The sequence below is a fragment of the Takifugu rubripes genome, chromosome 21, assembly GCF_901000725.2.
Source record: "Takifugu rubripes chromosome 21, fTakRub1.2, whole genome shotgun sequence".
Classification (NCBI taxonomy): domain Eukaryota; kingdom Metazoa; phylum Chordata; class Actinopteri; order Tetraodontiformes; family Tetraodontidae; genus Takifugu; species Takifugu rubripes.
This window is the reverse complement of record NC_042305.1, coordinates 16,213,009-16,239,012: the sequence shown is the minus strand read 5'-3', so window position 1 is coordinate 16,239,012 and position 26,004 is coordinate 16,213,009. Positions and strand designations below refer to the sequence as shown.

General features: G+C 44.0%; 2 protein-coding genes across 9 annotated transcripts in view; both read right to left on the bottom strand.

Annotated features, from left to right (window-relative positions):
* The window catches only part of dapk1 (death-associated protein kinase 1), a 33,062-nt gene extending 25,632 nt beyond the window's left edge, over positions 1–7,430 (bottom strand). The window contains exons 1-3 of one of the 3 annotated variants that reach the window (XM_029829858.1): positions 7,257–7,430; positions 7,053–7,152; positions 6,190–6,385 (exon numbers count right to left, since the gene is read on the bottom strand). In XM_029829858.1, coding sequence (XP_029685718.1) covers positions 6,190–6,293 — 104 coding nt within the window. In that variant the 5' untranslated portion in view covers positions 6,294–6,385; positions 7,053–7,152; positions 7,257–7,430. Of the gene's footprint in view, positions 1–6,189; positions 6,990–7,052; positions 7,230–7,256 lie in introns of those variants that run through there. The other 2 variants (XM_003975075.3, XM_029829859.1) reach the window with 2 other exon arrangements.
* An 852-nt stretch (positions 7,431–8,282) lies between these two features.
* Positions 8,283–25,430, bottom strand: LOC101064206 (phospholipid-transporting ATPase ID-like). Of its 6 annotated transcripts, none has more exons than XM_029829861.1 (28): positions 25,277–25,430; positions 19,858–19,939; positions 19,477–19,535; positions 18,246–18,359; positions 17,732–17,830; positions 16,829–16,890; positions 16,250–16,322; positions 15,946–16,016; positions 15,701–15,783; positions 15,335–15,493; positions 15,164–15,252; positions 14,782–14,975; positions 14,502–14,710; positions 14,343–14,386; positions 14,093–14,258; positions 13,822–14,010; positions 13,623–13,738; positions 13,338–13,502; positions 13,140–13,251; positions 12,953–13,058; positions 12,733–12,862; positions 12,441–12,624; positions 11,958–12,181; positions 11,796–11,879; positions 11,364–11,609; positions 11,143–11,281; positions 10,880–11,010; positions 8,283–10,781 (listed from the first exon to the last, which is right to left on the bottom strand). In XM_029829861.1, exons 2-28 carry the CDS (start codon positions 19,898–19,900, stop codon positions 10,452–10,454), a joined length of 3,621 nt encoding a protein of 1,206 aa, XP_029685721.1. In that variant the 5' UTR covers positions 19,901–19,939; positions 25,277–25,430; the 3' UTR covers positions 8,283–10,451. The 6 variants fall into 6 exon arrangements, 5 of the variants coding, with proteins under 5 accessions (XP_029685721.1, XP_029685722.1, XP_029685723.1 ...); XM_029829862.1 differs by lacking the exon at positions 25,277–25,430 and adding an exon at positions 25,095–25,224; XM_029829863.1 differs by lacking the exon at positions 25,277–25,430 and adding an exon at positions 23,489–23,689.
* Positions 25,431–26,004: the final 574 nt, after the last annotated feature.

Genomic DNA, 26,004 nt, shown 5'->3' with positions numbered 1-26,004 from the left:
AAGTGAAGAAGATGGAAGGGAACTCATAAAATGCGATGGGGGACACTCAAGACAAGAGGTTGCGAACATCAATTTCAATTAAGAAATACGTGTACGTGCGAAAACGCACATTTCTGATGGACCGAATGTGCGGAGTGGTTATTTTAGTGCTGGCATCTGCTGCGGAGCTGCTTCCTCACCAGGAGTCAGGTGTTAACAAAGCTCAGTAGTCGGTACAAAGCACAAGTCGTCAGTGCAGGGTGCCTGGCACAGCTCGGCCTGACGGCAGCTGAATTTGACACATGTGTGGGTCACACACACACACACACACACACACACACTTGAATTCAACACTTTCGGTTAGGGTTTTAAAAATACACGCCTCTTATCTCCACAGGTCCAGATATAGAGGGGAAAAAGCACAAAATATGTTAAGATTTATTAAGAAAATATAAGTTGTTTCTCCAGGGGCCTCTAATGAAGCAAGTATTGACCCTTCTCTAATCTTTAGCCTCAATCCAGACATAATCCATACATCGCAGCCCTGTTAAATACAACCGGCCCTCGTGAGTGAACAGCACACACACCACGTCAACATGTATCACACATAATCCAAATCAGGTCGCTTGAAACGTAAAGGGACTTTTTATCCATTAAAAACACAATATGAAGGCAGGGGTTCATATCTCTTTAAGACAGTTCTTGAAAAGCGTATTTGGGTCCTGTGCTGCCTGTCTGTTGGTGAGATATTTATGTTTTATTTAGGATAGGAGGTTTGGATTTCATGTCAACAAGACATCTCAGTTTCAGGTTTACCAAACATCTAATATAAAGCGAGAGGCACTGGAATCTGATCTGGCATCTGTCCCAATCCGTGTCAGCTTTGTGCAGCAGGATTTTCCAAGATTACGAGTCAACAGGACTTGAACTCATTGGAATACATGTTTCACTTTTGATCTGACCCATTACAACATGGTAGATTAACCGCCCTTATAAATGATATAATCTCCACCATTTAAGTTGAAGCATAGACTCCAGTAAGTGGCAAAAAGTTTAATTCATTTTCCAGTTTTTAATATTCCTTGCGTCTTAAACTGTAAACTAAATCGATACACCGTAAACATTAAAAGGCCGGTAACAAGTACAGACAAATCATGTGCAGGATTCAGAGTAAATGAACAAACTTATAACTGTACACAACAGACTTTATCTACACACCAGAACAACATGAAAACTGGGAATATATAAATAATTGCTGCTGTTATCAACACAGATTTGCATATTGGTGTCTTTGCTTTGTGACACAGTCACTCAACATTCCACAAAAATAAAGGCTGAACTACACATTCTGCTGTAGGAATATGTTCCATTTCCAATGGACTTTGGCCTGTCAAGCTAGCAGAAATCCGCCTCAGGCCAGCCTGAAAAGTGGAGTTCGCTTGCTGCCCTTTGATTTTGAAAATCCGAAGACAGAATTTTTCCAACATTTAACCCCCAATTGCTATGATGTGTTCATCTTTATCAGATGCACTTGATTAGCAGAAAGATTTGAGTCAGTCCCCTACGCTCTTCACACCGGATTTCCAAGAATCGGAGAAGATCGGCCTAATCAATGGCGGCCATTTGTAGCAGGGCAAAGCTCAGGCTCCGAGGCTTCCATCTGTGTGATGAAAACTCCCCAATCAGGCCAACTTTTCATTAGCATAGGGTGGGAGGGTAGTTTGGAGGGCTCCCTGCCCACTCAGCTGTAGTGTGGGCCACAAACTGCACAGGCAGAAAACCATTATGCAATCCTTCTGCCATTGTGTACAGCGGAAAGGTAACCACAGCAACAGGATTCAGAGCCTGAGCAGAGTGGGAAGGAAGAGTGTGGTTGATAAATCTGGTTGGCTTTTGGCGAGTGTTGGTCCAGATATGCCTTTTATGAGGATATCCTGCTTTGCTTTCCTTTCCTTTTTCTTCTTCTTCTTCTTCCAGGGCAAAACCATTTAAAGTTTATGATGGGGCCACACAGCTAGTTAGAGTTAGCTGAAGTACCAACGACGACAGCATCAGCTGTTGACAATATCGGAGGATTTAAAAAATATTGATTTTTCAGCGGTATGGAACAAAAAAAGTCCCACTTTTCCCAGTGGTTCCCAATATGGACAGATCATCATCATGGAGTTAATGAATTAATCATGAGCCATAGTTTCACCTTCAAAATTACATATTAGCGATGGCGCTGGCAGCTCCTGGGCTGAAGTTTAATAAGTGGCTGTGTTTGTCTTTGTCTCGAAGCCGCAGTGAGCAGCCATTAAACGTGTCACAGGAATGTCATTAACTTCCACAAGCACCGAGGTTTCTGTAACAATGGAAACATTGTCCTGAGAGGTAAAGTCAGGGTAAAGGTCTCTCTTTACCATCTTCAGGGTTATTATGACCTGTAGTCACTGTGGTTTCAAAGTGATTTTCCCTCTCAGTATCTCAGTTGCTGTTTTGCTCGTTTATGAAGCCATGGTTGTTGTAATGTAATCTTAGCAAAAAGGGGCTAAGAAAAACAATTAACTCGGTATCAGAAGTGCAGGGGGGTGACGAGGAGCGTTGTGGGTGCCCCAGCTGGTTCATCTATCATCTCCTGTTTTATTTTGTGCGCGCTCCTTAAAACAGGGGCCCCGCACGTCTGGTGAAACTGACATTCAGCGGGTTTCACAACTGTCATGACTCAGGGAAAGTTGGTAGGCACAACGACTGGTTTTGTAGCCTTTGGAAAGAGGCTCTAACTGGGATGATGTTTAAAAAAATAAGCCAGCAGAAAGCAGCATTTAACAATAAAGCTGGATATCCTCACCGGTCGGACCAAACCAACATTTACAAAGCCCACGAAGTTCAAAAGATCCCTTTTTAGGATCTCACACACAACAGATCTACTGTAAGATAAATCTGATTTACTGTAAAGGTGATTTGCTACAAAGCCCAACAGGAAATAATCAGTTTGACACTTGCGGGAACAAGCAGCACTGGAAAAACTCGTTGAATCGTCCTGCCGGTCTGTTTCTGACAAAAACACCCAGTATTTGATAGTCAACACGGGCTTCCAGAAATATGGGAACCATCCGTGGTGAATCAGTTTGATTATTGTGACATACCACAACCAAAGTGGAACATTGTTTCAGCTCACCTATTTGGTATTGGTCAATGACCAAAGTACATGATAAACACAGAGTTTTAGTGCAAATGAAGCCTTTAAAGGGCATTAGAGGCTCTGCAAATTTGTAAAAGGAGTATAACAGCCGAAAAACAAACACACTGGACTGAGCCGAATGATAAAGCCTCTGAAGAGAAAAACACATATTTATCAAGAGAACTTGGAAAGGTCCACATAGAAAGATGTGAAACAAAGCAATATCTAAATTAGAGAAGCATAATCACAGTCTTGGAGAGAAAAGATTTAGTGATTTTGGTCTAAAAGCCTCAATGTGAGCAGTCGGTGCATTTGAGCTGAGCTGATGGATTATGGTCGATCACAATCTGACGCGCTGTTGCCTCTCCCTGCGTGTCCGCCACAACTGCTCCACCTCAATCCCCAAACCCACACGCGGAAATCACCAGGAAAACTTTCACCCGCTAACACACTTGGCCGGGATCCAATTTTTCGCCACCGACTGCGGAGAATAATTAAGAGCGACTCATTATGCTCCTCCAAACACATGAAATTCCAATTAGATCTCACTTTGACTCAGCGATTCAGCTGACGCACAGACGCGCTGGTGCTGCGGCAAACATGCTAGCAGCACACGTGGGTTGCATGTCTATGTGACCCGATGGACCTGCTTCCTTAAAGGGTTAGAGGATAAAATAAAAACTAGTGTGCATTTAGGGCAGCTCTGGTCAAAAAAGCTACATTAATCACTTACGCTACCCGAGATTTCTAAGAATGAGGCAAACTCATGGGCTTAAATGCACCATCATGACATATGAGCAACATATATGAGCTGCTGCTTCCTCGGGTGGAGGGGGATGGGCTAGACTGAGTGGCAGCTCTCATCAAGGCCACTCCTGCTGCCCAGACTGCCCCTCCACCCAGGAACCCGGGGTACGGGGTGAATCTAGGTCAATAGCTGGGTCGCAGACATGGGGTGAACGTGTGGCATTCTCTGTATGTGTCTGAGCAAAGTTTAGAAAATTCCAGCACTTTTATTCACCCCCCCCCCCCCCGTCACTGATTTAGGAGACAGAAGAAAAAAACCTGTTATATCACCATTTCGCACAGTAAGACACGTGGGTGCCTTGCATATAATCCTGTTTTATATTCATAGAAATGCGCCTCTGGAGTGATTTTTGTTGAGGAACAAGCCGAATACAGTCCTAGTTGAAAGATTGTTGTGAGTGCATTTGCATTGCAAAAATGCCCCCTAGAAGACGAGACCCCCCCCCCTCCCCAGCGCACACACATGCTCAATAAACGGGTCGAGAGCCCCACGGTGGTCATATTAAAAGCTGAATTATAATAGGGGCAGCAGAAAATATGCACAAATGTGAAATTGTCCTTGGTACCAGACAAGACGTCGTCCAAAGTCAGCAACTGCCTTAGAAGTTCCTCTGTGCAAGTCAGCTAAAAAAGTGGCTGAGTCAGCGCATTTGGCAAGAGGAAAAATGGAGAAACTAAACTTGGATTATTTAGGGAAATCCAGCCCATCGGAGGACATCACAACTGCACTGACACATGAACAACATCAACGTGAAAGCAAAGTTCTGACTTATGTTCACGGCTGTGGACGCAGCCAATAATCGACACCTCTCATGATTGGACACTTCCAATCTGTACTGGCGAGGCAGGGAAAGGTCCAGCTCACCGAGAGGTTAAATTGGGTCTGATGAATAAATCATTTTGGACAGTAAAGGCTTTAAAGGCTTTTAAAGGTGATTCCAAGAAACCCAATTTAGAGACAGGCTCAACCTATGTGCCCCACCCTTGATGCGTCTCCTGTGCAGCTGCATCCCATCTCCCACTTTCTCCTCCTCATTATACGTCTCGCGTGCTGCGACCACATACTAATGAAGGTTAGATGCTCGACTACGCCGTGCTGTGGGCCTGAAACGTCGGTCAAAGGATAGAGTCCCTGCTTGGGTGATTCTCCAGAGTTGGACAATCAGATCACAAAAAGCTCTCGCTCTTTAAGCATGTGAGGTCGTGTCGTTGTAATCTAGCCGATGAAGACAACAATTCATACACAATTTAAACAACCAATACTTCAATAAAATAACATTTTGCACATTTATGCTACTTTCTTCAATTAGAGTTGCTTTAATGTGGATTATAAATTGCAAAAGCAAACATATATATTGTGGCTGATGTCTGAAAGATGGAATTCTACACATTATCTGACAAAGATATAAGCACAGGTTTGTAGATCAAGGGCATAAAAACCAGTAAAGTGTCTTATTTCATTTCACATAGCAGCCTTAAGTTTACAATTTTGTCATAGAGGATTCTATAGGAAGTTCAATTCTATTTGGGGTTTTTTCCCCACAAAATTCATATCATCTTACACTAACCTCCAAATAGTTATGATAAAAAAAGATGGAAAATTGAGTGCTGAAAGGAGAGACATTAATTAAAAGCTGAACTCAGTAGATAAGCTCCCTTAGATCCAAAATGTCTGTTTGATTCCAACTTGAGTCATTTCCACCTGCTATATTACACAACTCCATCTGATTTATGGATTCAACTGGAATACGCGTAAACGGTGGAAAACATCTGGAGGCATATTGAACAACACAGCACATAAAAACCTGTCAAGCGTGGATGAAATGAAAGAAAAAACAAGTTTTGTCATCGTCAGGATCGCCAGGAAAGCACCGAGGCTTACACACGCACACACAAACCTCTTCATCACTGACAACAGAGCATTATGGGATGCATTAATCAATGCCTATCAGATAAACCTGCAGTGGGGGTACACGTTTTTGCAAACAGGCAGGATGCATTATAGTCTGCAACATTAGCACGGGGCTGCTTATCCTGGTGCTTTATGTTTACGGCAGGAACCAAGTTAGGGCTGACGCACGATACCTGCAACATTTACAGGTTTCTCATGCAAACCATCTGATTTTAAAATCACTAACAATAGAGCTTTGGGTATTCAACTGGGGAGATGTTTATTTCCTCTTATCTAGAAAAGGGGAAGTTTGCAAACATAACAAATAAGAGAAGTTAGCAAAACTTACCTCCCCAGCTCGTTTCCAATGTCATAAAATTCCTCGACATTTTCCTGGTTGAAAATAGTCATGTTGTTCAGGCACTTCTTTGCTCTTCCTCCGGCCAGTGACATGTCGGCACCCCGGCTCCTCACAGCGGCACCATCCCTACCAGCAGCCCCTGGTCTGGGCAGGCTTACAGCCGACACTCGGCATCATGGTAGCTCTTCCAAGGCGAAGGCGAAATCAACCCACAAGGAAAGCAGAAAGAGAATAATGAATCGATTACACCCCAAAAACACGAGTGCAGATGTCCGGGGAAAGGTGGGTGTCCATCCAACAAAAGGAACCGGAGCTGCCGGGGCGATCAACCTGCACCTCCGCGGGGACGACGCGACTTCTCGGGCTGAACCTCCCTCTCGGTCGGGGCTGCTCCCCGGCAGTTCGGCGAAACGGAAGATTCTATACCACACCAATATAATGCGATCTATGACCACAGTCTGGTTCGGAAGACAAATATTCCCAGGGAAAGCTTGGCGTAGCCATGGGAAACCCGATAGCCGCCTCCCCACCTCCTCCTCCCGGTTTAAGCAGAAAAATGATTGCTGACTTAGTCACAATGTTAGCTTCTTTAAATGACCCGGGGCAGCAGGACAGGTGTTTAACTCCGCACCAACACATCGCAACCCTAACACAAACTGGTTTCCACGCCAAACAGCTGGGATCCACCATTACATATTCACCTATGTTCCCATTTTTCGCTGTATACTCAGGTAAATGGAAATATTCGGAATGGTGAACATTAACGTTAGCTAGGTTCATGTTTGCGCGCGAGCAGTATTCCCATTTTCCACGGAGGAGAGCTGCATGGACACACAGGTAAAGTAGCTTACAGTTTGCCCGTCTGAGTCCCGCTGTCAACTATAGGCGAGATTCCATGCGTTTCGTGGGAGTCTGTGACCCCGGCTGGGCTCCGCGAAGACAAAATGCTGGCTGGAACGGAGAAGTCAACGTTAACAATGTAAGGCAGTCTGGTCCTGGCGCAGCGTTCACGGAACGTGGGAAATCCTGTAATAATTGCTTTGTCAAATTCGCACCTGCGGGTAGAAAACGCTAACGCCAAGTGGCGTCAGGACGAAAACAATGACGGTGCATGATAATTCCCGCGCTACACGTCAAACCTGTTGGGTTTTGTTGTCGTTGGAAGTTGGGAAATAGTGTTTTTTAACGCGGAATCCAATCGTCGTATTTTGTATGTGCCGTGAAGACGACATTGGGAAAAGTGAATTGTCTGTGTGATTCTCTCACTGGGGGCAGCAGAGCTCTCACTTTCATCCTAATCGCATTTATCTCACTATTTATCCTACCAGCTTTAAAAGGTGATGTTGCAATGCTGTGGGTGAGATAAGGCCAATAAAGAAATGGAGCCAGTGTGATGCATGATGCTCTATGTAGCTCACTGAGAACACAGCCGCACGTAATGTATATCTTTCTTTCCTTTAAATTATTCCCTTTATAAAAACAAACTTCAAACTACCTTTATATGAACTCAAAATGATTCAACAAACTGCAGGCACTCCGATGGCCTGGTGAAAGTTAAAAATATTGAAATGAAAGCTCAGTGAATGTATCATTAACAAATCTGGGAAATGCAGGCGGTCCTATTTCATTAACTGTACACTGTATTATTCACAGCGTATTCGTTTATTAGTTTTTTGTGTTTACATTATGTTTTATACTTTATAACAATGTTTATATTTATTTGTGCGTATATATTTCCTTTTGTTGTTGAGATCAGAACTTGGGAAAATACCTTAATGGCTTTTCTTTGATCGAGGATTATATTGATCAAAGTTAAAATATATAGAAAAAACATTTACAGGAATAATTAGAATGACTAATATATGCATTATAGATTATATTTATAGATTACATAAATAAATGTCTGGTGAGCCATAGATGACACGATAAATGTGAGTGCGCCACCTGCTGGTCAGGAACGCCGCAATACTTGCCCTCATCAAGTCTTCATATTAACAGGTGCACTAAAAAATGTAGTCAAATCACGAAAAGAGACAAATACGAGTATCAGAAATTAAACATCATATTAAAGGACACCTAACTTTATATTCTTTTAGTGCAGTAGAAATTTTATTCAGTATAAAATACACAAACCACAAGAGTTCTTAAAAAAACACAACAAATACGTATAAAATGTTTGCAGTTTCATTCATTTTATAATTCTTTTATGTATATGGGACAGTACCAAAACATACAAATAAAAGCTCAAGGATACTGTAACTGTCACTTGTTTGGGGGAATGTTTTTTAAAATAAATGAATCAAACAGCAAAGAATTGAGGGCTCATATTTACACCAACATTCCATGAGTGTGTGTGAAACTGGCCTAGATACACCTGGACTCGAAATACAAAAACATTGTACAGTCACGCAGCTCACAAGTATTACAAAAATTCAATGATTGAGAAGATCTTGCATTAAAAAAGAACAATTACAATAAATTACAAATGTGCTGTCAGTGGTGCAAACCGGCATCACTGCACTGACCTCCAGCGTCAGCCTTTGTCCGAATAAGTCTTATATAGGAACATTCTGCAGACAAAATCATTAAAAAAAAGAGAAAAAAGTGACCCCAGTTGTGTAATTTTGGTCAATTTTTACAGATGAAGATTCTTGCATTTGATTAGAACTATTTAAATTTAACAATTACATTTAGCGCTGGCATAACCATTATCACCATGAAATATAGAAAACAAAGTACAAGTGATTATTAGATTTATTAAGGAACAAATTCTACTTGAAGTTCCTCACCATTTCACTTCCTATCCTCAAAACCACAATAATATTCATAATTAAACATGATGGACAATGGATGGATATTCAAGTTGTAATGAAACAAACATGGCATTTCAAGAGCTGCATTTTATTTTTTTATTTTTTTTTTAACATTTGCCGTGTGTGAGACGGATCAACACGATCCATTATGTAAACATTTTTTCCCCAATGTTGCTCCTCTATGATGCAATACCACAGAGCCCTTTTTTCGTCATAAATGTGGTTCCTTCAGGAAGATTATAGGATTTTAAAAGATAGCAAGTTGCTATTGTAAATACAGGATTTTTAATGAAAAATGTTCCTGTCTATTTATTGATTGATTTTAAAAGTGAACTATAATTCGCTTAAAAAAACGATCAGGATTTTTGCTCGCACGCAGCAACAAAAAGGCTTTCTGAGCGTGATAATGGGAGTTATGGTTGCAGGTATGAACACGGCTAAAGCTGCTGCTCTGGACATGCATAAAAAAGAGCATTAATTGATACTGAACAATCAAGGTATAAAATGAGATATTTATAAATATTTAAGGGGGTTCTTCAAAACTAGAGGGCAGATGGCAAATCTGATATGAAGTGTTCATTTAATGAGCCTTTAGGAAATATTCTGGCAGAAAATCCCTACTGTACTAATTTATTCAACAAGTGATTACAAGTGACAACTATTAACTATTAGACCGTTTGAGGAACTTCTAAAAGAACCTTTAACAACATTTTTTAACCTTTACTGTTACTGTTTAGAATTAGTGTTGATTTTTTGGTTATTTTATACTTAGAAATGCTTCCTTAATGTGCACATTGGGATTAGCATTATTAGCACTAATCCATTAGACTGATAGTTACAGGGAGGGAATGAATTGTTAAATGACGTAAAGGCACTTTTTAAATTACATAATATAATACATCTTAAATTATTATTCCAGCAGTGGTGAGATAAATCACCAGGTCTGTTGTTGGTGATTTTTTGCAGGATTTCCAGGCTGTGAATTGCTGCTCCAATATATCCTATTACCAAGGCCACAAGGTTAACCCAATACAAACGTATGCTGCCCTTTTCCTGCTGCTGCTGCCATGCGTGGAAGCCAAAGTGCAGTCTGCTAATGCAGCTTCCAACAAGATATCAAAATAGAATTAGAAAATAAAAACAGGTTTTCGCAAGTTGGCGCTTTTAGTGATGTCCCCTGTACAAAGGTTGGGACTCCCAGCTCAGAACATCTGGGTAGTTTGTAAACATAGTGATCCTCTGAATCACTCAGATTTCTGCCAACCGCTCCTTCAAATGCAGGTTTCATACAATCATGATCGACAGAGTGGCGAAACCATAAAGTCACCGGCTCTTGGGCGACTGAGTGGATGAACTTCCCCACGGTTACAGTCTCTAAGGCACTTTGTATTTGTCAGGTTTTCATCTCCCGTCTCTTTTTCAAACACCTCCTGAAGGTCAATGGGCGTGATCTGTAAAAGTCCTGTACATCTGCAGAGATGTCACCTCCACGTCTGGTGTCTTGGCGTTTTGGAGGCGCCCCGTGGGGCTGTATCCAGCGGACCGTCCCATGGGGCTGAATCCCATCGTGGTACGACCGATGTGGGCCAATCCTGAAGCTCGAGACACGGCGTTACGCCGCAGGAACCTGCCCGATGTCACCAGGTCTCCGTAGCCCTGCACGTGCGAGAAGGCGTAGCCTGAGCGACGGGAGCTGGTGCGGCGGATCTGCCGGCGTCGAGTTGGAGGAGGAGGCGTTGCTTTGGCCTGTCTCACTTTGCGCATCACCTATAGGTTTGGACAAAAAGCGACAATAAGAGTAGCATGTGCCGGTTGTACGTGCGTGTACGTGTGCGTGTTTGCGCGTTTAAGCATTTCGACTGTACCTTTTCGTTGACAGAGGGACAGAGTCTAATGGACAGAAACCGGTAGGTAACAACAGGAAGAACACACAGGATGGAGGTGAGCAGGATCGACAGCCAAATGCTGGGTTGGCTCAGAGAATTTCTGGCTGACCCTGAAAAAACAAACACACACACACGCACAATCCTGAAGTCACAATTGTGACACAACACTTATAGCGTTGACATCCTGATTGACTTGTACATCAATTTTCTCTGCGGTGCCTTGTTGGCGTTTGACCGCTCACCTATGAAAGCGAAGGCCCGCGGCAACGTGAGAAATAAGCCATTACTGTACATCGTGAATGTGACCACGAAGTACATGGCCAGACTTCCCAACAGAAACAGCGTGTTCACCGCTGTCCAGTATGACATCTCCAGCCCCAACTGCAGACAATGACAAAGCGCATTCTAAAAGTCTAGCCATTATTTCCATTCTGACAATAACAACAGGGGAGAGCCAGCATACCTGGATGCTGACAGCGAACAGGAGACATGTCTGAGTGAGGAGGGCAAAGGACTGATAGTCGGCCACGTCCTTACCGTCATCCCTCATCGTATCGTACAGGGCTGCGTAAGGGATAAAGAACAGCACTAAGGAGCTGTAGCCGCCGTGGAGAGCACATTTGAAGAAGGCCTTCTTGCTGAAGTACAGGTTGATTTGACCGGGAATGTAGAGCTCAGGATGCTGGAAACTCCAAGCGTCGTTCACATCCTGACCAGCAGGGGGAGACCTGTTATGACTGCTCATCGCACCTCACTCAGAAAAATTAAATCTGTTTGGTGTCATTGGATTCTCCAACGCAATATTTCCTCCATGACTTGAGAAAAGACGTTTAAAAGCTGGCTACCTGATTATTATTATTAGTTCAACACACTTGAGTCAGAAAATAAATGGTACCTGGTCAAAAAGGCCCATTCCTAGTACAGGTAGCGCTGTGTACATCAGATTGTAGAGTGTTATGAACCATTGATCGTAGACTGTCTGGAAACAGAGTTAAATAGAGTATCAATAGAGCATGTAGTAGAATTACTGAGAGCTTCCTTCAATGAATGCTCTTACCTGTGCAGAGAAGCCACAGAAGAAGGCGAACCAGAAGTGGACAAAGGTGAAGGTGAAGTTCTTGTAGAAAAAGTAGCGCAGGAACTTGCACATGCGCAGATAGGACCAGCGGCCGTGCACCAGCAGCAGCCGCTGCAAAAAGCAGAACTGAGCAAAGGAGTAGTCACTGGACAGCACAGCCTGCATGCCCTCCTGACCTGAGATGCCCACGCCTATATGAGCCGCTGGGTGGACAAAAACAGGAAATGGGTGCTTTGTTATCACTGGGTTTAAAAAAAAAAACCTGGAATGATCGAAGACGTTTGTTTATGGAGGATATTTCAATGTGTTAAAGATACTCCTGCTTCATTTTATTCCATTTTTTGTCCGACAGAGGGGAGAAATAGAGCAGATGAACCGGATTGGTTGAAATAACTGCAATTCCTTGTACCTACTGAAGCCAGACGGTGTTCTTATAAGAGTCGACTGTCAGACTGCAGGTACCTTTGATCATGCTGACATCATTGGCTCCGTCTCCTATAGCCAGTGTGACGGCCTTCTTGTACTTCTTGACCAACTCCACCACCTGAGCCTTCTGCAGAGGAGTGACCCTGCAGCAGATTACCGCCTTGCACATGCACGCCGTCTTCAAAAACTCCAGCTCCATGCTCTGATCCAGGGCATACGCCTTAGGTGGGAGTCACACAACAGATTTGAATATTAGCATCTTCACACTGGAGGATTTTCACCAGGATCATGACCAGTGAGAGAAGCCAGTGAACTTCCTGAGGCGTACCAGGCTGTGTCCATTGATAACCAGTCCATACTCTCCATTTGCCACCTCGTCTGCGATTGTTTTCACGCTCCCTTCCGGCAGAAACACTGAATCCTCTGCTGTGTTTGGTTTCATGGAGGTCCTTGCATTCCTGTACCACAACGGGAAATAGGCGTATGCATAAACACAGAGATATGATTGAAAATATTTCATAATAAATTTCTGAAAATGACCGTCTGACCTCAGATCCTGTCTTACTTCCTCGGGCGAGTTGCTTGAGATGATGAAGACGTCATTCATCTCCTCGCAAAGTAAGTTACAGGCGTAGCCGATGTTTTCTGCAGTTTCTGCAGTTTATTACGACACGGGCACGTAAGTAATCGAGAGGTGATTTAGAGGTTGTTTCTATGTCTCGAAGCTAACTGTACCTTGCTTGTCGCCAGTCAGAACCCAGATTTTGATGTCCGCTTTGGAGAGTAGCTCAATCGTCTCCGGTACTTTGTCCTGTAACTTGTCTTCTATGGCCGTCGCTCCCAGCAGCTGCAAGAGCGGCCGTAGAAAGATGAGCGTTCCAGAGGAACGTGCATAATCCAGTCAATATTCACAAGGTGAGCATCCTGCCCTACCAGGAGATCCATCTCTATCTCCTCATACAGCTGATCCAATTTTCTTTCTCGGTCCTCCAGCTCGGTGCTGGCCTCATGATGGCGCTGTTTCCATTGGTTAAAATACTCCTCATCCAGATCCTTGTAGGCCAGTGCCAGGGTCCGCAGGCCATCCCCGGCAAACTCCTGTAAAGACAACACATATAGTAGATATTTGTCATCATAAATTGCCTTTCTTGTTTCAATAAAATTTGATCTATGATCAAACAACACACACACACAGTCACACACTGAGGTGTTACTGACATTAAGGTGCTCTGTAGTGACATCCATCAGTTTGCTGCAGGACTGGTGCAGCCTCTCGTAGATGATGGTATCAGCACCTTTACAGTACAGGGAGAGTTTCCCTTCGGGGCTGCGCACTGCACACACAAAACATAAAGATGTAGAAACATAAACTAAAAAGGTCCATAAGTATGAATTAAAACCACAGTTTGGATCCTACCTATGACTGACATCCTCTTGCGAACATTGTTGAAATCCAGGATGGCCAGGAGCTCGTAGCTGCGCTGGTTTCCCATTTCCACGATGGTGATGCTGTCGGGCGTGCGTGAGCGGAAGACAAATCCGAAATTCCGGGCCGCCGTCACCAACGCCCCTTCATCGGGGGACTGGGCCTGGTAGAAAATCTCCCCTGAAGGAGCGGGAAAACCATTTCAACTGTTAGTTTTTAAATAGAGCAACGTGCCACACCTGTGGGTCGTTTCTCTGCTCACCTTCTTTCTTCTCCTCGGCCATGACGGTGTGGCAGAGGGCCAGCAGTCGGAAGAAGGCGTGGACCTCGGGGTTCTCCAGCTTCACCGCTTCCACCAGAGCGTGATCGTGGAAGGTGAAACGGGGGTCGGCCAGGGCGTTGAAGGAGAAGTCCACCGCCTGTGTGTGCTGATAGGAGAGATCAGGGAAGGAAGCGGTCACACGTGTAAACAGACGAGGACGAAGAACTGAATTCATCAAAATCAAACTCACCTCTGTGACTTCTGTTCTTTGACCCATGCAGTCGTAAATATCACCTAAATAAAGAGACATGCGATCATCAATCCCTAAAATAATCACACCTCTGTGTTTAAAAACAGGGCAGCAGCATTAGAAATACAACAAAGAAGACAACGTTCCCTTCAATCTCACCGTAGGATCGACCGTTGATGGAGCACTTGTTGAAGGTCATGATATTCTGGGTGAGCGTCCCCGTTTTGTCGCTGAAGATGTACTTGATCTGGCCCAGCTCCTCGTTCAGCGTGGTGGTGCGAGCCTCGGCCGGCGTGTCCTTCTGCGCGTAGTACATGTTACTGTCCCAGTCGATGTAGAAGCTGTTCCCCAGCCTGATGACCTCCACGCTGCCGAGGGACGTAGGAGACATTTACGGCCCTGCTGAACTTTCATTGACCTCTCCGACGTCACACAGTACCTGACGTAGAGGGAGATGGGCACCACGGTGTTAAGGATGATGACGTAGGACCAGAACGTGAGGAAGGCGGACAAACTGGCATCATTGCCATCCTGTCTGGGCAGGAACGCTGTGAAATTGGAGCCTGTGTTTGTTTCCCAGAAGTAGTTTCCTATTGCCAGGATGCTGCACATGAGGACCAGGAATCCAAAAATCTGTAGGCAGAGTTTTCAGAAGGTAAAGACCAAAGCTAATGCTAACTGGCCATGTACGCTAGGTCATAGGTTCTACTCTGGCAGCTACTGTCTGTTTCAAAGGAAATAGTCTCCATGACAACCCATAAACTGTACCACAGTTTCTTGATTGGATAGTTACTAAAATCAAGAATCATTTGAAGACTCACACACAGCACCAGGACGTTCATCAGACGGTCAATGCTGGTCCTTTTGAACGTGCTCTTTCCACAGTTCTGCATAAGCTTTGTCTCCTGACCTGGACCAATCGAAACCACAAAGACCTCGAATCAATTTGGAACGGACAAATTGGTTTGTGTTAGTGCTTTCTCATTTCCCACCTGCAAACAGCACCAGCCCAAAGCACCAGTCGGTGTTCCTCAGTGTGCAGCCACGCAGAAGAATCTTCTCATTGTCCAGAGCGTACTTCTGACCGGAGTACGTTAGCGTCCCGGTAAACCGGTCCAGACGGTTGTTGGGCGGTTCGCAGCATACCTCACCTTGATGGGAACATAAAATAATGTTATGAATTATGTGAGAAAAAAAACATCTGACAATAAATTTTCATTTGTCGGTTCTTCTTTCCTCTTCTGCGTCTCATTCCTCTTTATTCTGAATGTCTCATATTTGCTACTCATAAAACTAATCATTACTTTATGTTTTTCCCACTCACCCCAAGTGAAAAATGGGTTCAAGGGTGTTTTTACCATTAAAGTCTGCCAGTTTTTCAACGTCATCCCCCAGGTCTCCAGTGACTGTCAGGGATTGTTTCACCTTTAGGTTTGTTTCTCTAGGGAAGGACAAATTGCGTCAATGTTGGGTGCAAAAAAAAAAAAGTGGAGGAGGAAGAAAGGCAGAAAAGCAGAAGCATACGATGACAAAAATGAGGAAGAGAAGAGGTGTGAATAATACAAAACTGAAGTTGAATTCTTTTTCATTCAAACAGACTAACCCGTCCAGTTCCGCAGTCTCGATGTACACCAGGTTGAGAGGTTCACTGCTGCAGAGCAACAGAAGGTCAGCCTGAAATCAGAGAGGTCAGGACTGAAGTCTTCATCAGGGCCAGATGCAAAAGTTTATGGCAAATTAAGTGGGGAAAAAAGCTTTGAGTGAGGCCACATTATAATAATAAGAGCTTTTAGAGGCCAAACATTCATCCATCACATGCTGTTCAGAGATAAACAACAATGATTACTAAACCAGAAAGGAAAAAAAACAACTCCAGTCAAGTTATAGTTTAACTGTGGTTGACTCACTGTGACAAACTGGTTGTTTTCCAGTTTGATGATGTCTCCCACCTGGACGTCCATCCATTTCTCGCTCCGTAGTCTGAGAGGAAGGAATGACAATTATCCTTGGAATGAAATATTATCTCAGAAATGAGCCATTGGAGGGCTTTAGTTTATACATTTGGGCTTTAGTTTATACATTTGGGCTTTAGTTTATACATTTGGGCTTTATTTTATACATTTGTTGTGTTGTCAAGTGTTAGTGGTTTATGGGCACCCATTTTGGAAGGTTCTGACATTTATGAAATATCTCAGATGCTTTCATATTTTAAATCATCTGTTTATTCCTTGAATACAATCAGCAGCGTAACCTCAGGAAGCAGCTGCAGGATCTTGTGTTCTGTATCCTGTCGGCCTGACAAGGTCGTTCAAAACATGTCAGTTATATTAGAACAAGGACTCTGATTCAAACCACTTCTGCAGGAGGTGAAGAACTGACTTCAGAATTCTGGTAGTGTTCTGATAAATGGGCCCTGCAGAACACCAGCAAGTGGCAGAGATGTGCTGTTCACCAAAGACAGCGCTTGAAAAAATCCATAGACTTACTTCCTGTCAATCAGGACTTGAACTTTTCTGTTGTTGACGCGGTTGTCGCTCCTGTGGCGGTTCTGAAGAGGAAACAGAGAAAACTGAAAAGAACTCAACATTTGTTTAAGATGAGAAGTTCTAGTAAATGCAGCACGAGAGGACAACCACAGCTTTCAGTCTAACCGCCAGGTTGGGGCCACACGGGCACCTTGGTGCCGCAGCTACGCGACCTGAGCGCAGCCTGGAAACGGGCGCAGTCTGGCGTTGAGGTGCGTTCAAGATCACCGACCCAGCCAAACAAAAGGGCTGTTATTCTGCACAGGGCTAATGTTTAAACCAACAATAATTGGCTTTTAGTGGTGTGGACATGCACACATGCACGCACACATGCACGTGGTTTTCCTTTCTTTGTTTTAAAAGTACACTTAGTCCAGTTGCTTTGGAGCAATGAAAGAAAAGGAAAAAATAAAACTGAATTGAAAGTTCCTGATGAAGCTCAGATATTCTGATGGAAGCGGGAAATTTTTATTTCTTCATAAGTGTCAACTGTCATGTGATGTAATTACCCCAAAAGGAGAACTACATGACCACATTTTCAAATTGTAGGTTCGTGGAACTGTTCGCAGTAACCGTTTGCAGTTACATTTTAAATATTTATAGCAGCAGGAGATCATTTTTGTCATGATTTTCCTTTATTATCTCATTCTCATGCATGAAATCTATTCCTCAAAAACCCCAAATGGTCAAACTAAAGGGTGCTTTGATTAAAAATGATTGAAAATCTTTCTGTCTCTTATCTTAAAGGTCAACATTCAAAGCAAACAAAGTGATCAGTTCTTATTTACTTTTAGAGTCTTATGGCATTTAACATGACTATGAGTGTTTTATGATAAATCTTAAATGAACTATGTAACTGCTTACGATGTCATCTGTGGCATCCTTGGCGGCGGTGACCGTCAGCACCAGAACCAGCGGCACTACAGTGGTGAACCAGGACAGCGAGGATATTTGAGGGATCACCTGGAGGGCACGCACACACAGACACACACAGACACACACACACACACACACACACACACACACACAATTAATATTCGTCCTCTTTTTTCTTTCGATATCCTCTGGGTCATCAGTCTAAGAACTTCTATTTCTCACACAATGAGGCAACTTCCTGTCTTGCACATTACACTTGATTCACCCACATCCTGTTCAGTCTATGCGGCTCCATTGGGACAAACAGCATTTTGGGCGATTTGATATTTTTTTGAGCTGAAAACTCCAGATATTCTTGATGGTGGCCTCGGTATAACTAAAGAATCCTGACATAATCCCAGTTCTGTCACTGATCTACAGCGTGCTGATAGAGAAACATAAATCTGTGACGAGTCTAGAGTTAATGTTTCGTGCATGTTACTGCGTGGCTGCTGTCCTTTACCTGAAGCACCAGCAGAAACAGGAAGTAGGCATTAGCGATCCTCTGGAACTGTTCAAACAGGTTGAGAGGTAGGAAGGTGAAGAAGTTGTACTTGGAGGTCTTGATGGCGTTTGTCTAAAGAATTAAAGGAAAAGAAAAGGGAAAATTAAAGGAAAAGAAAAGTAACTTGTTATTTTAACCGATCCACTAATTAATGAGTGAACATAGGGACGGTAGTTACTGAGTACACACGGATGTCAGCAAGCTAGTGCCTGCATCCTGCATAGCTAACCATGTGTTTGTACAAGTGATGTCATCATGCATCTTTTTTCCCTTTTTAATTTTATAACTACGGTCAGAATTAGGTAATCTATTAAATTTAAATTTGGACACAAATGGCTACACTTCCACGTACTCCTCAACCTCTCAGTGGCGATTTCCATCCATGTTCTGTGATCCAAAACATGAACGCAGCGATTGTTTTGACTCATTTCACCATTACAAAAGGAAGCGCCACTGTTTAATCACATTCAAGGTCTGGACAACTCAAAGCTTATCTTTGGTGGATACTACAGCTCTGTGGGAACAAAGAGCTCCGCTAACTCAGAAAGAACATAAATGAACAGAAAGTCTTGCTTGTGGCCAAGCAGTCCAGGATTACCAGATTTGTGATCAGATTTGTGTTACAGTGATCAAGGATAAATATTTAGTTTGATGTTAACAGAATCAGGAAATAACTAAAATAAAAATGCCACAGAGCAGTACTGTATCTTGGTAACGTGATAACAAGCATTCTTAACAAATGCTCCAACTCAAATATTTAAACGTGTGTGATAACCTCAGTATAAATAAGACTGTATCTGCCTTGTGATAAATATGAGGTTTATACAGAGAACAAAATAGAGCAACAGAAGCTATCTGACAAACTGTTGGCTCAACTCGTGTCATCTGTCTTAATGTGATATAAAGCAGCCGGTTTCCTGCCAGTTGTTTGAATAAATAAGTGGGACACGGAATCTTATTGCATCCACCATTTTCCCCTCAGGAATGATTATTAAATATTATACAGACTTGTCACATCACACTACCAACACGCTTGTTTTAATCACAAGTATACTATTGGAATTCTAGCTTGAGATAGGGTAGACATGAAGCACTAGGGAATAAAATCCCTTTTATTTTTCATTTATTTTGAGACTCCCCTCGCCTGTTGATACCTGCTTGGAATGCAAAGATACACGTGGATACTTACTGCATATTTAAACGAGAGGTTGTACTCGCGGTCGTTGGCGCGGATCTTCCTCTCCACCTCTTTAAAAGTGGAAAAGAAAATTTGACTTGCAGCTATCAGTGTGTAGTTAGATCATGTTCCTTTCACTGAGCTGACCAACAGGAAACACATCACAAGTGTGCATTTATACACAACATTTGAAATCCTTTACATAGTACATGTTGTTGTTGAACTTTATTAACAGGAATTAGATTCTTTTTAACCCAGTGATGCTTTATTCCTGTTTTTGCATATGTGAGCAGCTCCCTTTTGCAGTTCCTTGCAATCCACTGAGGAAGTTAAACAACAACCAAATGAGTTTTTAATCATTATTCTGGTTCGGTATCAACCTGCAGAACTCACCTCTCTCTTTTCTCTGACCCCAGTTCATGCCAAAGAATGACATCTTCTCTTCGTCCTCCTGCTATCTGTCCATCATATCAGTCTAGAAAGGAGGACAGAAAAGAGTTTCACGGAGGTGGATTTAGAGTGGATCATCAGCTCTACGAGGTCAAGTATCGTGTTGATTTAAACAGCAGCACGGTTGCTTCTGAATTCATGCCTGTAGTATTTAAAGAAGGGACAGTAGAAGCTTTGTTTGTCCCTGGGAACAGGGGAGACTCTGGGAAGTGAAAATGTGACCTGTGAGGCGAACTATGCGGGGAGACAGAAGAGAGAACTCCTGTCTTCACTTCTGCTCCCAGTATCACATTCTGACTTCAGGTTTACATCAGCCATCCAGCCTCTTAATACTTTTGCCATGTAGGGAGAAGCCAGTGATTCCCCCAGCCATCGTCCCCATCGAGGGCTGGTGGTCCTGACGCGCGGAGCCCCTCCCCGTGAGATAATGTGTAGCAGAGAAAAGGCAGAGCCACAAAAATGTAATAACATTCATTTTAATTGTGCAAGAATTAGGAAACACCCAGTGGTGAGATGACAACACAGGTGGAAAGATCATGAAGGAAATGAGCAATTAAAGGGTCTAAAAGTAGCGCCTGTGATATTTGCTGTGAGTTCTGCCATTTTAGGGCTGAGCTTGTTTTATAACGAAGACCCCTGGACTGTGATCACAGTCACACCTCGATGCCGCTGCGTCCAGCAAGACCCATCGGTTGTTATTATCTCCATAAATCTTTCCCCTCCTCCAGAACGTGTTCTAACATTTCCAAACGTGATGCAGACTGATTGGGACACGTGAAAGGATTGGAAGGTGGCCAAAAGCAGGAGTGGAAAGCGGAGGAATGTGAAACTAAAATGTCAGCAACCAGTCCCAAAACACTAAAAAAGCCACTAAAAACCCGCCCATGTCTGGAAACAGCTGGTCAGTCACGAGGATTGATGTCCGCTGTCTGTTTTCCTTTTTTCTGGAATTCATAAAGTGCCCACCAGTCGCAGGCACAGAAAACTTCTTTCTCTGGTCCACATCGAGGATCCCCAGACAGAAAGAGGGGCTACTTTTTTTCAGGCACCGCCCCCATCATTGGTTTCCAAGGTGACATCAGCGCTGGAGCTATAAATACCCACCACATGTGTTGATTGAGGAATGTGTGTGTTTTAACTGGAATGCCAAGGCTCTGAACACACACATGTTGTTACACAAGGGGTCTGTCCACATCTTTTTTGGGGGGGCGTATCCAACTGTAAACATTGTATCTCAGATAGACACAGAGGTACGCTTGGTGACCACCCGCTACATATTATCTCTGATGAAAAAAAAACACGACAGACTGAAAACAAACTCCCATTCATTCGCAACTAATGTAACCACCCAGTTTATTACACACTGGAAAAGCTAAAAGTCAACGTGATCATTGTGGGCGTTTCACGAGGCTTTAACTTTGAACGTCACGTGATGGGTCTTTCCACTCACACACATATGGAACGATCTCCAAATGACAGGAAATGTTTTTAAATGACAAAATGAGTCTGAACAAACCCTTTTTTTTTAAATGCAGTAACATGTGCAGTGGCGGGGGGAGTTGTCATAGACCTGGAGGAAGCAGAGGGAGTTACAGGCACGTTTCCTCCGGAGGTATCTGTTGTGACGGCTCGTGTTTCCACCGAAAGCATCAGAACTGGGTGTTCAGGTCTGAAAACTCCTGCCTGGAACTGAGAATAAAACACCGTGTGACCGGACAAGAGGGGCGTCGGCCTATCTGCTGTGCCCGTGCGCCTTCATTAATTTATCGCTTCGCTTTTGACCGTCTGTGCAATAACCAATCAGAAAGTCTGCTCCTGTTACAGGTGCACCTGTGGGGCAAAAACCGGCGACGCGATGACGGACGCACCGAGAGTAAGATAACAACAGAACCTGCATCGTCGGGGCCATCCAGCTTGTTCTGGAACGTGCCAGTTCCCCCTTCGCGGTGAGACTTTCTGACCACGCGAGCGACAGAGGTGGACTTGTTACCTTGTGACATCACAAATGACATCAGGCGTTGGGCAGCAACGCTACGCCCGTGTCACCTGTGCAGCAGCTGCAGCGCGGGGCCCCTCGGTGTTAACGCTATACGTGGCTACAATGTGGGTCAGCACACGTTGTGGTTTAACTTAAACCACTTTTACTAATGAGAGCCAGTCTGATGTTACTAAAACTGGAACAGCAGAGAAGCTTAAGTGTGGCCCCTGGTGAAAGGAAGACGCACAAATGTGTGTTTTAACCACACACACACCCGCCGCCAGTGCTCTGGAACACTGGAATTAATGTCATTCCAGCCGAACAAAGGTGAGTAACAGTATCCCGGCGTCACAGTCACCTGTGACTGGCTGGAAAGGTCAGAGGTCACTCAGGATGAATGGGCGACTTGTCTGATCAGTGATCTCTGGTTTCTCCACCCAACAGTGCTCTATTATCAAAACCGACCATTCATTCCACGGATGAAGACAGAAGCGTTCCCTCCGTGCGCGTGCAGGCAGATTCCCGAGGATCCAAGCGGCTCTCAGAGCAATTTTAGAAAACAGTTTAAGGCAACTAGTCGGTAGACTTGAGCAGGGCCAAGTGGGGGGGAGTGTGACTTGTTGCGTAACAGTTTCCACCCGATGACCAGCGGTAAACGATAAGAGGTGGAGCAGCTGTGCGATTCCACAGACCTCTGCCTGTTTCCCCACCAACTTCTCTAACTGGTCTAAAAACAAGGGGGCACCAAGGGCGGATGCCAGCGCCAACAAGGAGAGAAGACAATATGGGCTGAGCCTTTCTCAGCGTAAAGCAGATGTGCTCTTCAAGGCTGCGACAGATGTTGTTCTGTCCGTGTAAACAAAGACCTTAATGGAAACCTTATGGAATTTCTACAAACATTTAGAAGATGAACAAACAAGGCTGCACTCTCCATGTCTATGCTGCTACGTGGCAAAAATGCTTCAAATGTAGCTTAAGGACAAAACTTTGAACTGGTTACAATTCTGGAATATCACTTCTGTTCCATCTCCTTCAACAGGTACTTGTCTTATCAGGCAGCTAGCTAATAATAGCCGCTAACCCAAGCTGTACAATCAGATTCAAGCTTTAAGGCTACATAAGGAAGGACAAAAACCTTGAGTGGAACTGCAGAATCGCAACTGTGAACTCAAAATAGGACGATGCCTTCTTGGTCAAACAACAACTACACTTGAAATTTGCAGCTGGCATTTCTGCACAAACTCCCTCCTTTCTAGACCAAATAATTTGGTTAATTATTCACACAAAAAATCAAGGGAAGATTGAAGGCTGGGGCAGGATTTTACCTTGAGTTGGTAAAACCAGACTTTGTTTTTACTTGCTCGGTGTTGTCAAAAGGAGATTTTGAAACGCTCTTGTTTCACCATATCGACATATTTTCCCTCTCAAATCAGTGCCGAAACGAGTGAGAAGGATTTTAGGAAAAAAAGAAAAAGTCTTTTCATTCTCAAATTTTATAAAACCTGTTTCGGTTATAGAAACGTGTGAAAGCTTGTGGCTTCAACGGCTGTGGGGGCAACCGCGTGCAAAGAGAAGAAATGCTCGATTATTGTTTACCTTTATGTGGTTGATCAAATCTTTATCTGGGTCATGCAGCAAACAAGAATGAATAAAGTCTTCCCAAATCAAACCACAGCTCATCTGACAAACCAAACGGATCTGTGGTTGAGGTCTACAACGCTCGAGATGTTCCAGACGACCCATTTTGTGCAACATGCATGCTCGCCCCCACCCCCTCAGCATCCATGAGAAGAGGACAGGTCGGCTCTGCCTGCCCCCAGGTGTGAGTGTGTGAGTGAATGGTGTGTGTTCTGTGTGACCCGGCCAGGGTGGATTCCTGCCCCTGTCACCTGCTGGGAGTTCCTATCAGCAAAAAGTTGGAACTTCATCGCCACTTTCAAAGATAGGAAAGGACAATAAAACACCCTTGAATGCCTCTTTGACTCTGTTGCCCATCGGTGACAGACAGACAGACAGACAGACAGACAGACAGACAGACAGACAGACAGACAGACAGGTTTTTGACGCAACAATACAGTATCTTGCCCCAGGCGCCGCACCAAAAGCTCCAGACAATCACGCTCTGAATAATTTACCTGACCTCTCAGGCCACCAAGCCACGCCTCCTCTCAGTTTACCTGATAAGACCCTGGCATTTTGATTGACCTTTTCGGTTTAATAATCTCCCCCTCCTGCCGTAAAGTCTCGGCCACTCGGCTGCCGCGCTAACAAAGACATCGACCCGGACGACTCGCTCCGGTGCCGGGAAAGGTCTTGTTCCTCTGCTCGCCCTGTCTCAGGTATTTCCACACATGCGTGTCCTTTTTTGAGAAGTGTGGACACACTATCAGTTAGTTTCTCTACAATATGCAAATCAGTTGCCTTCAAGTTGTCGGCGCTCAGAGGTCGCGTCTGGGTCGGACGGCCACGGGAACCTACAGCGTTTGCAACAGATGGGGTCCCATTCCCTTTATAAGGGCAAAAAAAATGTTCCTAAGCACCAAATCCCACATAATGGCAGAATAACAGGAAAGTGAATAGAAACAACTTCTAGAACTAAAGCTTTGGACCTTAAACGTACCCCTCGAGATGAAGGCATGGATGGGCAGTTTGGCGTTAAAACGGTCGTTGGGTTAATTCCGCACAATTTGATCAGCTTGGTAACCTCAGTGAAGCCAGATTAATATCTTTTCTTTTTTTTAATCTTTTTATCTTTGTGGTAAAGGGGTGTTGGCTTTGCCCCACTTGTGCGAAAAGGAAGACGATAACTTTATAAAAGCTTTTAAAGGAATAATGCTGGTTCTGGGTTTCACTGCTGCATCTGGGGTTTAAGACAATGCAACATAAATGTAAATTACAATATTATTATTGTTATTATTATTATAAGTGGTTTTAATAAACACTGGTGACACCCCCCCACGCATCTGTCACAGATGCTCTGATCGTAAATGGCCAGCCTAATTGAGTCATTTGCTATAGAATGTGGGGATTACTCATCAGCACAACTGTTTCCTGTTCGCATAAACTACAGAAGGAAGAAATACCCCGGAGGAAAAATAGTGTTTTTGGTATTCGATTAAAAATCCAATCCCACAGCCAAACTAACAGACATTCGTGCAGCTGAAGTTTCCAGCCACGCTGAGCGAGGATGGGTTTTTGGCACCTTTGTCGCGCGCCCTTGTCTGGTTTGGAGAGTTCGCCAGGTTCGAAACAGCCGCTGATCTCTTTCTCCTCCAGCTCAAACTCCAACCTCGGCTCTCAGCCGTCCACCTCCGCCCTCCCCTCATCTGGACCCATCGGAGGACCCGTGGTCGATATAAAGCGCCGAGCGGGGCGTCTTCTTACCCGTGCGTCTGGTCTTTGGAGCCGCGCGTCCTGGCTCGGCTGCGCGATGTCAGAGATTCCAGGAATCTACAAGTGAATCTTTAAAGTCGGCGAAGGGAAGAGGGCTAACATTTCCCCTCTGGCTGCTCTCCACCCGCCTCTCTTTAACTTTCCCCTCCCATCTCTCTCTCTCTCTCTCTCTCTCTCTCTCTCTCTCTCTCTCTCTCTCTCTCTCTCCATTTCACCCCCATCCGTGAGCGCACAGACTCCTCTCGGTAGTAGGAGAGGGGGTTGGGGACCGTCTGATCACGTGATTAAATAGTAATTTTAAAAAGTTTGGCCCAACTTTTAGTCTCGATTGCGCCTACAACATTGCCTACAGAAGGATTCCTTCTTTGTTAAACAGGCCCAGTTCCCTTTGACTTGTAATGTTTGGGCTCCAAAATGCGTGCACGTAATCCGGATGTATGTAATGGATGTATGTAATACCCAGATTAGATTATTGATGCACATTATTGATTGAGTAAATCAGTCAAGTAAATGTTATGGTGCAAATGTGATGCGGAAGTAGTATAAAATGTTATCCCTCTTTTTCTGTGGATATCTTGAAAACTTTAGCATTTTACTGATGCTTTTTCTTGTGTTATCTAGATTTGAATTTAGCTCGAGACTTCTTCCACTTTCCTCAGCCCGTTTCTGTCTGTTTCGGTTCCGGTCCGCAGACTGGGGTTTTAGTTTGCTGCAGAGCC